General features: G+C 40.2%; 1 protein-coding gene across 3 annotated transcripts; it reads right to left on the reverse strand.

Moving 5' to 3' along the window:
* Positions 1-215: 215 nt before the first annotated feature.
* senp7b (SUMO specific peptidase 7b) lies at positions 216-14,694 on the reverse strand. Of its 3 annotated transcripts, none has more exons than XM_067501079.1 (22): positions 14,419-14,694; positions 13,668-13,776; positions 13,123-13,205; positions 12,750-12,917; positions 12,002-12,096; positions 11,603-11,754; positions 11,122-11,503; positions 10,845-10,960; positions 7,461-7,613; positions 6,516-6,549; positions 5,980-6,183; positions 5,463-5,683; positions 5,287-5,354; positions 5,018-5,134; positions 4,723-4,845; positions 4,507-4,599; positions 3,079-3,155; positions 2,390-2,469; positions 2,175-2,218; positions 2,026-2,094; positions 1,409-1,559; positions 216-816 (listed from the first exon to the last, which is right to left on the reverse strand). In XM_067501079.1, the coding sequence occupies exons 2-22, from the start codon at positions 13,773-13,775 to the stop codon at positions 679-681; spliced, it is 2,676 nt and encodes an 891-aa protein (XP_067357180.1). In that variant the 5' UTR covers position 13,776; positions 14,419-14,694; the 3' UTR covers positions 216-678. The 3 variants fall into 3 exon arrangements, with proteins under 3 accessions (XP_067357180.1, XP_067357178.1, XP_067357181.1); XM_067501077.1 differs by having other exon boundaries at positions 13,662-13,776; XM_067501080.1 differs by having other exon boundaries at positions 2,390-2,451; positions 13,662-13,776; positions 14,419-14,693.
* Between the last annotated feature and the right edge of the window lie 295 nt (positions 14,695-14,989).

Below are 14,989 nucleotides of genomic sequence, written 5' to 3' on the forward strand. Positions count from 1 at the left end.
ATTTAGGCATACAACCAAATTATTACAGCATTTTTAAAAAAATAAGAGACCACAAACTAAAATAGTTGTTCTTTTTCACTAATTTGTGTTTCAAAATGAAGTCCTGTAATTGATAATGGATTTTATTACTATCAAACCACAAAGTAGAATAGATGATATGTCTTGTAAAAATCTAAGAAACAGCTCAGCTGGGGTTTCAAAATAAGAGCAAAACATAATGACAATTCCAATTTAATAAAATAATACATATTATTAAGGTATAATCAGGAAATAAATGCAGTTTTTGATAGAAAACATACCGGATCATTTAATTGTATGGTTACAAAAAAAGTATGCACTTTTTTTTATCTTTAACTTTAATTTATAAGATTTCTTAAACTAAAAATCCAATAGCATTTTTTCACAATAAATACTAAATATTTAGAACTGAGAAATTCCTTGAGCACAAACTGAAATCTTGAGTTTCAAAATAAGATCCCAACTCCTCCAAAGTACATTTAATATGTTTATTTAACAGGAAGAGAAAAACCATTTAACTAATGGTAGGAAGTTATTTACACGCACAAGAAACTAAACAATTAAATAGTTAATTTAGAGTAGATTTAAAAGTAGAAAAATATAAATTATTTATTGCACAAGTGAGTTACCGGCTCGGTGTGAGAAGTTTTCATTTTGGTCTCAGTTTTCTTCATCCTGTCGCTGACTCTGGTGCATCCTCATTATCAGACTCCGTATCGCCTCACGTTTTTGCCGCACTTGTTGTCGTAGAAACCAGTTGTCCAAACGTAACGGGAGGTCAAAGTGCACGACAGGGTTCTGGGGAGCCAATCAGAAAGCGCAATTTAGTGTTGGAGACGTCCCCACGATCTGCTTTCAGGTTTTTCAGTTTTACTTTTCCTAAACATTTGTTTACTATATTTTGGCTCCACTTAAAAAAAACAAAACAAACTCATTTATAACTATACATTTATTGCAAAGTCAGCTGCATTTACAAGTATATTCTCTGAGTGTCTTTGAGTTGAAATCCTTTTTGCTGCCAGTTTCTAGTGTTTTATTCTCTTAACTGGACTTGTGCCGGCTTAACTTGTAATTTGACAACTTTGGCAACATAAAATGAAGGTCAGACTATGAGAGTGACTTCTCGAGTTTGTGTAGGCAGAAAGAGAGAAAGAGGGACAGAGTGAAGCAGCAAAGAGAAAGCAGAAGCAAAGAGCTGTTTCAAAATATGTTCTCTTAAGATTTATGCAGATTGTGTGTATTTAAATAACGTAAGACTAATGTGCCTGTTTCTGTGAAAAACAAAAAAATATTTTCCGACTATTATTTGTTTGGGCTTTAGGTGCCTAAAAACGCCCTTAACAAAGAAACTGATGCAGTTTCACGCAGCTTCAGATGTTTTTTATTTTACCTGCAGAAAGCTCTCGACGTACTGCAGTAAGTACAGTCCACAGTCACTGCTGTTGTCCTGCTGAGGAACTCTGCAGTTGAAGATCTTCATGTTGTCTGACGTGAAGCAACGAGTTGTCCCCCTGCGGACCTCCCACTCCACATGCAGGTAGCTAAACAGGAAGTCAAACTTTACGTCCATCTCAGAATCTCTTTTTATACTTCCTATTGTATGAACATTCTAACATGCACAAAAACAATAAGGAGAAACACTGGGCCTCATGAAAGTCTTAAAACTGACTTGAGATTTGCACTTGTGGAAGGCTTGTTTTGAACTGATAAAAACCACCTGTTAGCGAGGAGCTGCACCTTGCTGGGATTTGCTCATTAGCTTGTTTGGCTTTGTTCGTGAGAATGTCCCAGAACAAAAGCCTGTCCTGACTGGTTTGTGCATGAGGCTCAGAGAAGAATATGTCGTGACTGTGTAAAGACTGAGCCTGGTGCAGACCTGAACACACATAAAGTAGCTCTAGTTTGGCAAGACTACATGCTGCAGTGTCATCATTCTAAGCATCACATCAATACACATGAACTCTACATAAACAAATCTCACACATTAAGCTCCTGTGGGAAACTCACTCTCTGAGGAGTCTGCAGACGTTCTCATGGTACGACAGCTTCAGTGAGTCCATGACCAGAATGCACGGCCTGGGGAAAACGAAGGAGCCTCGGTGTTAAGGAAATAATGAGTATTAAGTGACGTGACACACGGGTTGCTGAACACTCACCTCTTTAACACAGTGTCTTTCCAACAGCCCTGCTGAGTGCACTCCTGCGCAAACAGAGAAAATTGATTTCATTTGATACAGAAACAAAACATCTGCTCAGTAAAGTTGTTTTTTTTACATTTAGCCAGCTCACCATGCAGGAAAATAAAAGGTTTATTCTGATTTAAACCAGACTGATTAAACTCTGAAACTGAAAGTTTCGAGTTTATATTTACCGGCAGCTGCTGTGATTTCAGACTGAAGGCTGAAGTTGTTCCTGCGGGTTGCTTTAAAACACCTGAAATACAAATCAGTCCTGGAGATGTTTTTTACTAACTTTTAACACAAAATAACCAAGTGCACAGATTATGCTGAAAAGAAAAGCGATACAAATGCTTAAATGTAATTTTCTTCACACTAAAAAACCCATATTGTCCCACTTCGAGAGATCGTTTAATGTGGAGCGGCAGTTCTTGTGCACAGGAATCAAACTACAAAATTTTATAGCAAATAAAGCAGCAGTTAGGATCCTCAGGAGTGTAGATGCTTCTATACTGACACAATGATGGGGTGATTTTAAAGAAATAGCTTTAGAATCAAGTCAAGGAAAGTAGTAAAGATTGGAAACAGATGTTGAAAAGTGAGCCATATTTTACACAATGTTCTGTTTGTATTAGTTTAATTATAGACATTAAACAAAAGAGTGACAGAACGATATGTGTCCGACTCTTCAACCTTGTACATTTAATCCTTTAATGTTTGGTGTGAAGTAAACAGTTTTAATCAGTGCTTGGAGAACACCATGCTCCAAATACCATCAACACGTCTGGCGACTATTACAGATGCTCCATTTAACTCTACTGAGGCTGGAACAATCACTTTATTTCAACTAAATCAGGTCAGAAAGAAGGAAGCAGCTTCTCACCTGCAGGTCTCTGAAACTTCTCGTACTGAGTCTCCTCCAGTCGGGGAAAACAAACCACCACCAGGTACCAGTGAGCTCTGACAGAAAAATAGAGGACAATGATTTAACTGTGACCTTTTTTTTAAACAACTTTTGATTAATAACTCCAAAAGACATGTCGCCTTGACCCAAAGTTATATCTTGAAACTACTGAATGGATACGACAAGGTTTTGCAGTAAGAACTCTTTGCATTCTTAACATGAGCAAGATCTTTGTGCATGTAAAACAAGATTTTTGTGTATGTCCAGTTTACATACATTGCTAAATTACAGAAATCACAAGAAATGGAAATACTGAAAAATCTGATATGTGGTTACAAATGTGGTTAAAAGGCTTCAGCAGCTTCATAACATTTTTAAAATAAGGACAAAAATTTAAATATAAATTAATTCAAAGTGAAAAAATGTCATAAGAAAATGTAGTAGAAGAAATAGTATTAGATTGCTGCATAAATTGCACAAATGTTAAAATCAGTATGACAATGGCATAAACAGCATCAAATGTTGCAAATATTATAATATAATGCTGAAAGATCAACAGACACGAAACTCATTTTCTGGAAATACAGCTTGACTCGTTTTGAAGAATGAATATTCACAAACTGAACCTGACCCTGAAGAATTTGGGCTCTTTAGATTTTGGACTTTAGTGAGACAACTGTGATAGAACACAGGGATCTGTTAAAGCCATCGAGAAGAACCAGAAATGATCCAGCAGAGGTGACTGAGTCGGTCAGTCTGTTACACAGTTGGCAGGTTCAGATGCTGACGAGGTGTTGGAATTAAAGCAGAAGGACTGTGTTTTTAACGGATTGTCCCAACAGACGTCAAAACTCCAGAGTGGCGTCTTTAAATCTGGGACAAAGAGTTGAGGTCAGATCTGAGCCACCTCCAACAAACTGCAGACCACCCTTAATGTATTCAGAAACTTTATGATGTTATAGCATCAGCATAGAACAAAATTAACTCAGAAGACTTGAAGAGACAATCAATTACTAGTTGTATTTGTTATCATTTTAATCCCATATTTGTGCAAACTTATCAAATCTGTACATTTGTGAGCCATTTTTCTCCCACCTTTAGACCAATTCAGTTTCAATTTTTTAGGCATTTTGTTTCACCTCTTTGTCCCATTTCTAAGCTATTTTAATATTTAATCTCATTTTAGTTCACTTTCATCCCACCATTAGGCAAGTTTTATATAAAAAAAACTGATCCTGCTCTTGTACCATTTTCTTTTTTGTTTTAGCTTTTCTCCTTTTTTCTTTAACCCCTGGTGTGTGATGGAATGCTACCTTGGATCCATTTACGTACAATTTTTATTCCAACTTTGTGTCTTTGTTGAGTCATTACTGGGTGAGTTGAGCTGAAACCAACAAAATTTCTTACTCTTGGTTGACAGGCACGAAGAGGAAGTCTTTGGTAAAAATGTCAACATGACGGGTCCACGTCTTCACCCTTTGATGTCTCATGTGACGATAACTAAAAAAACAAACCAAGAGGTGGTGCTGGACTGAGATTCTGAATCTGAGAACAGGAAAACTGCTAAAATCTGTGTAAAATGAAAACACTTTCAGTCATTTCTTTCAAAATAAAAGCTCTTACGAGATGGAGGGGACGTCGTCCTCTCCAGCAGCTCTCCGTCTGCTTAGCTGTTTGTAAAAGAAGCTGCTAAAGATGTGACTCCGCTCGGCTACTGAGCCTCCAACTCCCTCCAGGAGAAGATACCTGCAGCAGGAGGAGGACAAACATTCAACAGAGGTTTGTGTCTCTGGCGGTAAAACCAGAGCAACTGAAATCGCCAAAGATGAAGTGACTCAGATCAGGAGTATGAACAAAATAAATGAGATTTTAAAAACATTAAGTCTTAAATACTTGTGTTCACATCTCTTTTACTGACTTGAGGTAGAAGTCAATGATGACATCATTGAGGAACTCGCCGCTGGTCAGACACGCCAAGTCTTCCTTTGTGACCGAGATCCGGCCTTTACAGGGTGCTGCAGGATACTGAATCAACCTGAACACAGAGCAGTGGGTTAAATGACCACATTTTCATGTTTTCGTAGCTTGACCAGACCTCAGGTGAACACTGAATATTTTATCAGCTGATTATTTAAAATCATCAGTCTGGACCGGCCGAACACTTCAGACTGGTTTTAGGGTCTTTACCTGGAGGGAAGCTGCTGCAGATCTGACGAGTTCAAGCTGGACTTTCCGGCTCTCACCTGACTGGACTTCTAACAGAAAGGTGAGTAAGTGAAACTGTTAGTAAATACTGTAGAAGGCAAATGGAGAGAAAAAAAAGGGTTTAAAGGCCGAAGGAGACGGAGAAAGTGAGGTCTTACTTCAGAGTGTCCCAACAGTCTGAGGAGGTGCTTGTTCAGAGGAGGAGGACAGCTGTGGAACAGCATCAGGCCATCAGTCCAATTCACAGGGGTGGTCGGTCCACTAGACGAGGCTTGTCCCTTTTTGTACTCCTCCATGTCCAGGATGGAGGCCAGCAGACCAGCCTGGAGCTCCTGCAGCTGCTCCTTCAGTACCAGCAGGAGGAAGGAGCATGGCGGACCTGAAGAATCCAGGAGACCAGATTAAAACAAACTGAAAGTGGTTCAGTGTGTGGAGATTAGGCTTAATATCCAGTCCTAGCACAAACTCATTGTAACCCATGGATGAGTGAGACCAGTTTGATCATGTGGCTCTTGAATTCAGACATATTGGCTTCTTTTACCCAGTTTAACCAGTGTCTGGACATAGGTAGATCATGCCAGGATTCCAGTGTAAGAAAGAGGCTTCGCATACAACACTGAGTTTAATTTTTCCTACGTTAAGGTCACATAACTGTCAGTTTAGTCCTGTGTTTACCTGAGGTGGAGGTGGGGGTCTGGATGGCAGACAGCTCCCTCTGCAGCAGGTTAGCTTGAGCATCCGACACCCACAGGAAGAGCAGCGAAGGGGCTGGACCCTCCCAACCAGCCAGCAGCTTCCCATCCTGAGCAACACCTCCATCCCAAACACCGTAACCCCGAACCTGAGATGCCTCCACTTTTACCTCCTTGTCCTCAGCTCCTGGTGGAGACCGAAGCATCACATGTAAAGTTTCTCCTTCCATGATTTACACATCAATATAAAAATGGGACAATTTCAACTAAATCCCACAGAATAAAAATGTTACATAGCAGATTTTTATGAAGAAAGTTATAAAAAGTTAGAAAAAAGTCAGTTTTACTGTAGTCATAATATCTTATTACCAGGAAAATTGTAATATTAAAAGAAAAAGAAAGTAACATTATGACCATCAATAATAAAAAAGTAATTTGGCAATAACTGAAATTTGAATGCACTTTAATATCAGTGTAATCCCACAGAGCCCAGATAAAAGATCAAATCGGGGTCCTTACCCTTCACAGGAATAGTGAGGCCATTTTCATCGACCTAAGCAGGAGGGGGAGGAGAGAGAACATTAAAACTGCAGGAAGAAAACTGCTAAATAATTTATATAAATTTAATAATAAAAACCAGACTTAAGGGATCAGACAAGAGTTTCAGACAAGAGTCTGAAAAGTATTAAATGTATTTTAAATTTGTGTCTTTGTCCAGGTTCTGTCTAAGTCTAAAATTGTGTGGTTTGTTTCACACACACACAGACCCACACACACAGTATAACAGAATAAACCATTAAAAAATACAACAATGAACACAAAAGCATCTGTTTGTAGATTTTATCAGGCTCCCAGCGTGTGGTTGGCCGACGTGCTGACCTACTAACCTGTTCCTCTGTTTTTACCATGCTCTACCTAAACCCGATCCTCCACCGTCAGACTTCATGCTACGTCTTTAATAGCTTGTTAAAGACACATTGTAACGGTTTACAGCCTCGGTAGGGGAGGTTCCTCTCTGCTGTTACACCACACTTTGACTCGCTGCCCACTTCAGCACCTCTGAAAGCTGGAACTTAGGCTTCTCTGATATCTCTATGCCAAAATCACTTAGTTTGGTGTTTTCTGATGAGACTCTTGAGTGTGAGAATACAAGTTTGAATATAAATACACAATAAAAACACACAAAAGTGTACTGGAAAAACAATAATCATTAAACTACAGCAGAAGCACCTGAAAACAACTGTATATATTCTGAGCTCTTGTCCATGAAGACTTTGTTCTTGTTCCACTTCTCATCCGGTCTCCCTGGTTCCCCAGCAACTGACACGGACCTTGTTGACCTGGGCAACGTCAGAGCTGGTGTGACTCGTGTGTTTCGAACGCTCATTAGTAACAAGGTAGGCATCGTGTCACCATGTACATAAAGAATAAAGCACCATCAGCTAAAGAAACCCTAAGACTCACCATCATCTTCCCATTGGCGTTGACACTCGTCAGGCCGACATGAAGCGAGGTGAACTCCATCGGCAGGCACGAAGGTGACGTCAGTGGTGCTGTGGGCTTGTCCACATCCCTTTTATCTCCGGTAGAAGCAATCTGTTTCCTAGCCAGCAGAACCTGTCGGACCACACATAGGTCCACATTTGAGACACTGTCATGGCCAGGAAATGTCATTTTAATCTGGAAGGTCATTGACTGAACATTGTTTTTTAAGACGAGATCCACTAAAAGCTTTTATCCTCCTCTCCTTCACTGTGTTGTCTGCTCAGAATCATGTTTGTGCAGTGTTTACCACAAAATAGTTTCTCTGAGCTCAACTCATCACCTAAAGATGTACTTGCAAGAGTATTATGTGTGCAAACTAATCATTACTTTAAACAAGTGTGACCTGCGAGTTAATAACTTCCAGGTCACAGATTCAAAAATGGATTTTTCAATTAGAAGAAAAACAAAGTTGAGTAAAAAAAAAAACACACCAACAACAAAGTTTATAATACAAAGAAGATGATTTTAAACGTTTTAATGCAGGGGTGCATTTGTACTGACACACGTGTCAGGATGTGGACGGTTCACGACCTCAGGTAAAAGGGCTGCTCGGAGCCAAACTAAGAGCAGGAGAAGCTTCATCTGTAACTGCTGACTAATTATCTTTATACAGATTAAGACACTAGGTGGCGCTTTTCAACAATAATAACAGTCACAACATTACGTTGTAGCAAAAAATAAACACCAATGATTTAACTACAGCTGAAGTAAAAAAATGTTGGCGACATTGTGTTTTTATAGCGGTGTTGGAATTTAGTGAGCCATTACTAAAGTTCCTGCATGCAGCTCTGTTACGGTCACCTGACTTGTTCAGTCATCCCTCCGTCTTTCCCTATAAATGTATCGCAGAGAATAATCTGAGACAAGCAATAAGTTGACTAATGTAGAGAAATGTTTAAGCCTCAAGCAAAAAACACATCTGCACATGAGGACACTAAAAACCTGATGTGACCTTAAAACTAGTAAAAATGGGCAACAAAAGTCGATGATTATTTGTGCAGCAGGTGGGCTGACATCACCCCATTCAGTTATAAACCAGATCTGGGTCAGTGTTTCACCAGCAGTTTTCCTGTGTCAGAGAACAAACCAGATTTTCATGAAGATTCTCAGCTGGATTGAGGATCAGTAAACACGACAACACAGTACAGTCCACTCACGTCCAATCTGGATTTGCTTAGAGGGCTGTCACAGCCTGACCTTTGTTTACAGGCTGGAAACCAACAAACTACCTACTTAACTCAACTTCAAAGTACAACAGACCTGAGAACAAACTGGGTCATCACACCAGTCCTGCCCAGAGACCAGACCAGTATCAGATAATCTGGAAAATAAGGACTCATACCTTAGGATACTTTTCATAGACTATAGCTCCGCCTTCAACACGGTCATCCCCCACAAACTCACCCACAAACTGTCCACACTTGGTCTACACCCCACCCTCTGTGACTGGCTCCTAGACTTCCTGACTGGCAGGCCTCACTCTGTTAGGATTGGTAATAGGACTTCAGCCAGTATCATCACAAACATTGGCCTCCACAGGGTTGTATACTCAGCCCCATCCTCTACACCTTGTTCCCCTATGACTGTGTCGCCTCAGACAAGGACAACATCATCCTGAAGTTTGCGGACGACACCGCAGTGATAGGACGCATTGCTGGCGGTGACGAGGCAGCCTACAGGAGGGAGGTGGCCAGTCTGGTGTCATGGTGTGGAGACAACAACCTCACCCTCAACACGGACAAGACGAAGGAAATGATAGTGGACATGAGAAAGGAGAGGAGAACGCATCAGCCACTGTTCATCCGGGAGCTTGAAGTGGAGAGGGTGAGCAGCTTTAAATACCTGGGTGTCCACAACACTGAGGACCTCACTTGGACACCTCACGTCACGCAGCTGGTCAAGAAGGCCCAACAGCGGCTGTATTTTTTGAGGAGGCTGAGGAAGTTTGGCATGTCGCCTAAGATCCTCAGCAACTTCTACAGCTGCGTCATTGAGAGTGTCCTGAACAACTGCATCACTGTGTGGTACGGCAGCACTACTGCCATGGACCGTAAACGCCTGCAGAGAGTGGTGAAGACTGCACAGAAGATCACCAGGACTCCACTGCCCTCTCTGCAGAGCATCTACCACCGCAGAGTCCACAGGAGAGCTGCGTCCATCCTCAAAGACCCCTCTCACCCCCAGCACGGACTGTTCACACTTCTACCCTCAGGACAGAGGTACAGAAGTGTGAAATGCAGGACCGCGAGACTGAAGAACTCTTTCACATACATAACTGTTACACGGACACAACTGATACATAGACACAACTGCTTATGAATCACATTTTGTATTTGCACACAAATTATTTTGAATTGCACTACCGCACTGAGAACGGCACTACCTCACTTTATCGCCCTTTTTTTAAGAACTGCACTACCTTATTGCTCTTATTTGTTTGCTCTTATTTTTTTACTTTTTTTTATTTCATTTGTATTTTATTTTATTTCTATTTTTTTGTATATTCTCATCTTCTTTACTGTGTGACATTCAGAGTGGAGGGCAAAGTAAGAATTTCATTGTACAGGGAAACATGCGTTCTATCTGTGCATATGACAATAAACACTTTGAATCTTTGAATCTTGAATAACTTGCCGGGTCCCATATGCATTTTTCTTTACTGCATAGGTTACTGGGGTTTTTATGCACATTGTTTCACACAGAAAACAAGTTCCTAACTTATCTGTTCATATTCTTGTTCTCACACACACACAATAAAAAAATGATTAGGATCCTGCATCTCAACTGTCCCTCTGTTGAGCACACTAAACAAAATCATGTTAAAACTCTGCTAACAAGAAGTGTTTTCAGGTGAAGTCTTTTGAGTGCAGATGCCCAATGTCCCGCTGACAGTGATACCTCACATAATATATCACAGAGTTTTTGAGTTCACAGTTCACAAGATTAAAGCAGATGAAGGTTCTGGGTCTGAAGCAGCTCTGGAATCTGAACAGTTGCAGTTGGAAATTAAACCCTGCTGTCATTTAACATGATTCAGACACACAAAAAAAAAAATTACAACCTTCTGGCCCGTCAGTAATTCAGTGCTACAGTTTGTCTGAGGAATGACCTGACTGACCTTTGGCTCATTGAACTGACTCTACATGGAGTTGGGGTCTGTTTCAAACCTGCAAACTCATATTAGCACAGATGTCATGTGTCAAACCAGCCTCTGTAAGACTGAGCAGAACCTTAGATCTGGAAGCTCAGACTTAGAGGAATCAGCTGTGGTTGTCTAAGATACGACACAGGGGAGTGTCCTACCTGTATCTCTGAGTTTCCGGAATGATATTCATCTGCACTGCTGCAGCTCTGTGATGTTCTCTTTGCACCGTCTCTAGCGTCTTTGCCCTCCTCTTCCTCTTCACTTGACAACACAACTGTAACCGCAATCACAAATAAACAGAATTCATATCAGTCATTTGATTATTTCATTGTCGCTGTTGTAAATTAAGAGAAAATCTCTCAGAAACAATCACTGACACACTAATGACAAAAACACAAACACAGTAAAATGTCTCTGGGTTCTAGCTGGACTCACTGGGTTCTGCTGGAGTCTCCCCGGGTTTCTTCAGCCGCAGCCGGAGGACAGCCGATCTGTTTGGCGTCTTCCCATCTCTGAAATCCCTCCATTTCTGTCTCTCCTTCTCCCTCACGTCCTGCTTCAGGTTGCTGTTTGCTGCGAGCCACGATGTACGGTTCAGAGTCCGCTTACGGTCCGGGGTCGCCCTCAGCGTCAGGCCCAACTTCACTGAGGTGAGCGAGGATGATGATGAAGTTCTCGAGGGTGAAGTTTTACTCGCTGAGGGTTTGATTCTTGGCCTGGGAGGAGACGCAAAGTCGTCGTCCGACGTCTGATCTGAGCCAGAGAAAGACGAAGAATTCTCCTTCTGTGGTTTCAGAGAAGACTCAGGAGAGATGCTCTAAAACAACAAAGACCTCAGATTAAAAGGAAATCATCACAAATATTTATAACTAAAGGAGACTGACTCTGAGTTCTAGCTGTGACCTTTGACCTTTACCTTCCACTCAACCTCCTGTCCAGTTTTGGCTTTGCTCCATGTTCTCTCTCCTAAAGGAGACAGACATAAACTCCCAGCATGCTCCTCTCCTCGCAGCTCGGCCAGAGAGTCAACTGACTCCACAGAGATGCTTTTAGTCATTGGGGACGAACCTTGAAGAGAAAATATTCACACAGGAGATTTATACAGATAATTTATTACTGACTGTGCAAGAGCTTACAGTTCATCACGATTACAACGATTATATTTATGTTTTTAATTTAAGATGTGAAAAATGTGACAAAGGGTTCAAACTGTTGCTAAAAAAACAAATGAATGAATCAATCAATAACTAAAACCCACTTTTTTCTCAGAGCACTAATGAAGCTGTGCAGTATGTTAAAAAGCAAAACCTTTTACCATTAAGTTCACTTGTTTTCTTCTGTGGTGGAGACAAATGCTCAGAGGTCACATCAGGCTGCAGCAGGCGGTCTGATGCTCTCTTAGGACGCCACCTGGTGGACGACAAACGGGACAGTAACTTCGTAAAAACAAAACTCAATTTAAAATATTATCATTCTACTGTTTACATGCTCAATAACATAGTAACAACCAGGATGTGGAATTTAAATGTTACTGCAGTAAAACCTCATGCATTTAAACATTTTGATTTTTTTTAGGTTTGGATGCTGACAGATAACATTAAGAAAGGACTTGTAAATATATTTATTCTCTTCTTCGCTTTGGGTTATTTCTTTCAAAGCAAAGACCGGTCTACAGAATTTCATATCTATGCTTGTTTTTCTCCTATTGTTCCATCTTTTCCCCCCTTCTCATTTTTGTTCCAACATTTTACATGTTTCTGTTATTATTTACTGTAATATTTATGACAGTAAAACTGATTTTATTGAACAAAGGACTCTCAAAAACTGACTACAAAGTCTGATCAATAATGGAAGTTTATGAAACAGATCTCAGATTTTTGTAACTTTAAAAATAATAAAATGTGCTGTGACTCAGTTGGAAGAGCGATTGTCTCTGAACCCGTTCAGGAGGAACCAGGTTTGGTTACAAGCCCCCCCTATAGCTACATGCTTGTTCTTAGAAATCACCCTAAAACCCTGTAGTAATACCATCATTATGTGTCTGAATCTGAATGTGAATTCACCCGTTACAAAAACCGTCTGATGAGGACTCCGCTCTTCGATTCAGCTGCGATGGGCCACTTGATCCTCCTGGAGATCTGCTATTGGTTGCTGCTGAGCCGCCTGTATTCGGACTATTGAGTCCCAGCAGTGTTTTTACAACATCTCTGAACAGAGGTTTACACGGTGTGCTGGAAATGGAACAAAAGCAGTTTAATTCGATTTCAGCTAAACAATATTTTAAGATTTGCACAAATTACTATTCAGTCTGATGTGGATCATGACGACATCGTGTAAAACAGTGTAAATAAATAATATTTAACTACACCACAGGTCAGAATTCCAACCCTCACTGTTGGAACGAACAGTGCAGCATGTAGGGAGGGTTTTACACACCTCTGTCTGTTTGTTGTGGAGCAAAGTGTGTTCCCAGCATGCATTCTGTCCACTCCTCTTCTGGTGGACTGGTCTCCATAACTCTGTCCCGATAAGACCAAACAAATTAGATCGCAAAATAAATTGAAATGTAAGAAAATCATTAAAAAAAAACACATGTAAGATATTCTATCCTAACATGACAGACTAATTCTGTAAGATCTTTTATACCACCTTAAAAAAATGGAATACACAGCCACTAGATCGTTATTTACAATAATTTCATTGGGCCAGTAGACACGACCATCTATATAATCTTCATATGATGTACAACTGGTAAGAGATATCATCGGGATATAAACAATAACACATCTTTCCCAACAATTCACTACACCCCCTAGAGAAATGGTAACAGATCAGTAACATCACGTTAAGGACCCTAAACTGCCAGTGAAGAAGCTTATACACCTGTCTTACCATCTAAAACAAAAACTGTAGGTAGAGAAATAAACAAGTTACATAAGCCACCTTTGGAAACATTACTCATTTAATAATACTACCTTAACCTGTGTGTTGGGACTCTGGAGGCGTGACAGCGGTGACTGAATATGCTGGTAGTCGGAGTCAGATCCTGTTGGATGTTTCTTCTTGGGGATTTTGAATGGAGATGCCATGCTGTCAACGCAGATAAAAACACATATGAAATACATAAAACTACATAAAGATGGACATATTTAGTAGACATAGGTAGATCTTTACATGACTGTCAATTGAATTGCAGTAGATAGGGCTACTATAACGAAACTGTATTAGAGAAATGAAGCATTTGGGAACAAGAACTGTGAAACAGCAGATTGTCCAGTCTGTGTTTGATTTTCTCACAGATGTATGAACGAAATTATTTGAAAAAAAAAAACAATAAATTAATTATGTTATATTTGAGTATAGATCACAATGTGACAAGGTTGTTCTAAATAAGGCAGATTGGGAAAACAACTAGCGGGCTAGCTGGGAGCCCTCGCAATACATAGTCAGTAATAAAAACATAATCCATAGTTTTAAAATTGTTTTTGTGCGGAATTTACCAGAAACATAAGTAACTCGTGAAAAGAGTTCAGTTCTATTCTGTCTGTTATGGATCTTTGGATTTGTACACAAAGTCTTTGTCGGCGAGAATCCTGCAGACGGTGCAGTTTTAGTCGGAATCCGGACAGACACACAGTTATATGAACTTGCAATTAAACATTCAGATGAAATAAGCTGCAGAACAGGTTGCTAACAATGCTACAGCAGCTCTCAGACTTAGACTGTACCAACCTAAAGTCAGCCGCGCAGCCAGCTAAGATGCTAACTAGCCGGCTAGCCACGGAGCTAACGTCAAGTTAGCTGCTGGCTGACGTCTTTCGGGTAAATGTTGGTAAAGTCGCCGGCAGATTCATGTGGTAGGTAGTCCGTTTTGTCCGCTTGGTTAAGAGTTAAAACGTATTCAAAAATACATTTCTATCTGTTGAAGGTTCGAGGAGAAGATACGATCCCTCAATGATCCAGCAGCTAAATGCAAAGATGACGACATACGTATAGGAGCTTAGCAGACGTTTGACGTGCGTGCTTACGCCGGTCAAAAGACGCAAAGCTTTATTGATACATTTTGATTCCATAAATTCAACTGGTACGTTTACAGTACGTGAGAACAGTTTTGCGATACTTGTACTTTACACAGGGTTCTTTCATGTACTTTCATGTTGAATTGAAGCAGAAAAAGATTTGAGACGTTTCATGCATGTTCTACGAAGAAAGGAAAATATGTTATGAGGTAACACAACAAAAGAACTACAGTTCCCCAATAGAATTAGTACTTTGTCACTAACAAATATTTCAGTCATATTTA

The sequence above is a fragment of the Channa argus genome, chromosome 4, assembly GCF_033026475.1.
Source record: "Channa argus isolate prfri chromosome 4, Channa argus male v1.0, whole genome shotgun sequence".
Lineage (NCBI taxonomy): Eukaryota > Metazoa > Chordata > Actinopteri > Anabantiformes > Channidae > Channa > Channa argus.

Coding starts and splice junctions, on each gene's coding strand:
- senp7b (XM_067501077.1), bottom strand. CDS start 13,775: ATGGCATCTCCATTCAAAATCCCCAAGAAGAAACATCCAACAGGATCT. Junction 5,684..5,979: donor GACCCCCACCTCCACCTCAG/GTAAACACAGGA, acceptor TGGATTCTTCAG/GTCCGCCATGCTCCTTCCTC. Junction 4,600..4,722: donor GACGACGTCCCCTCCATCTC/GTAAGAGCTTTT, acceptor TTGTTTTTTTAG/TTATCGTCACATGAGACATC.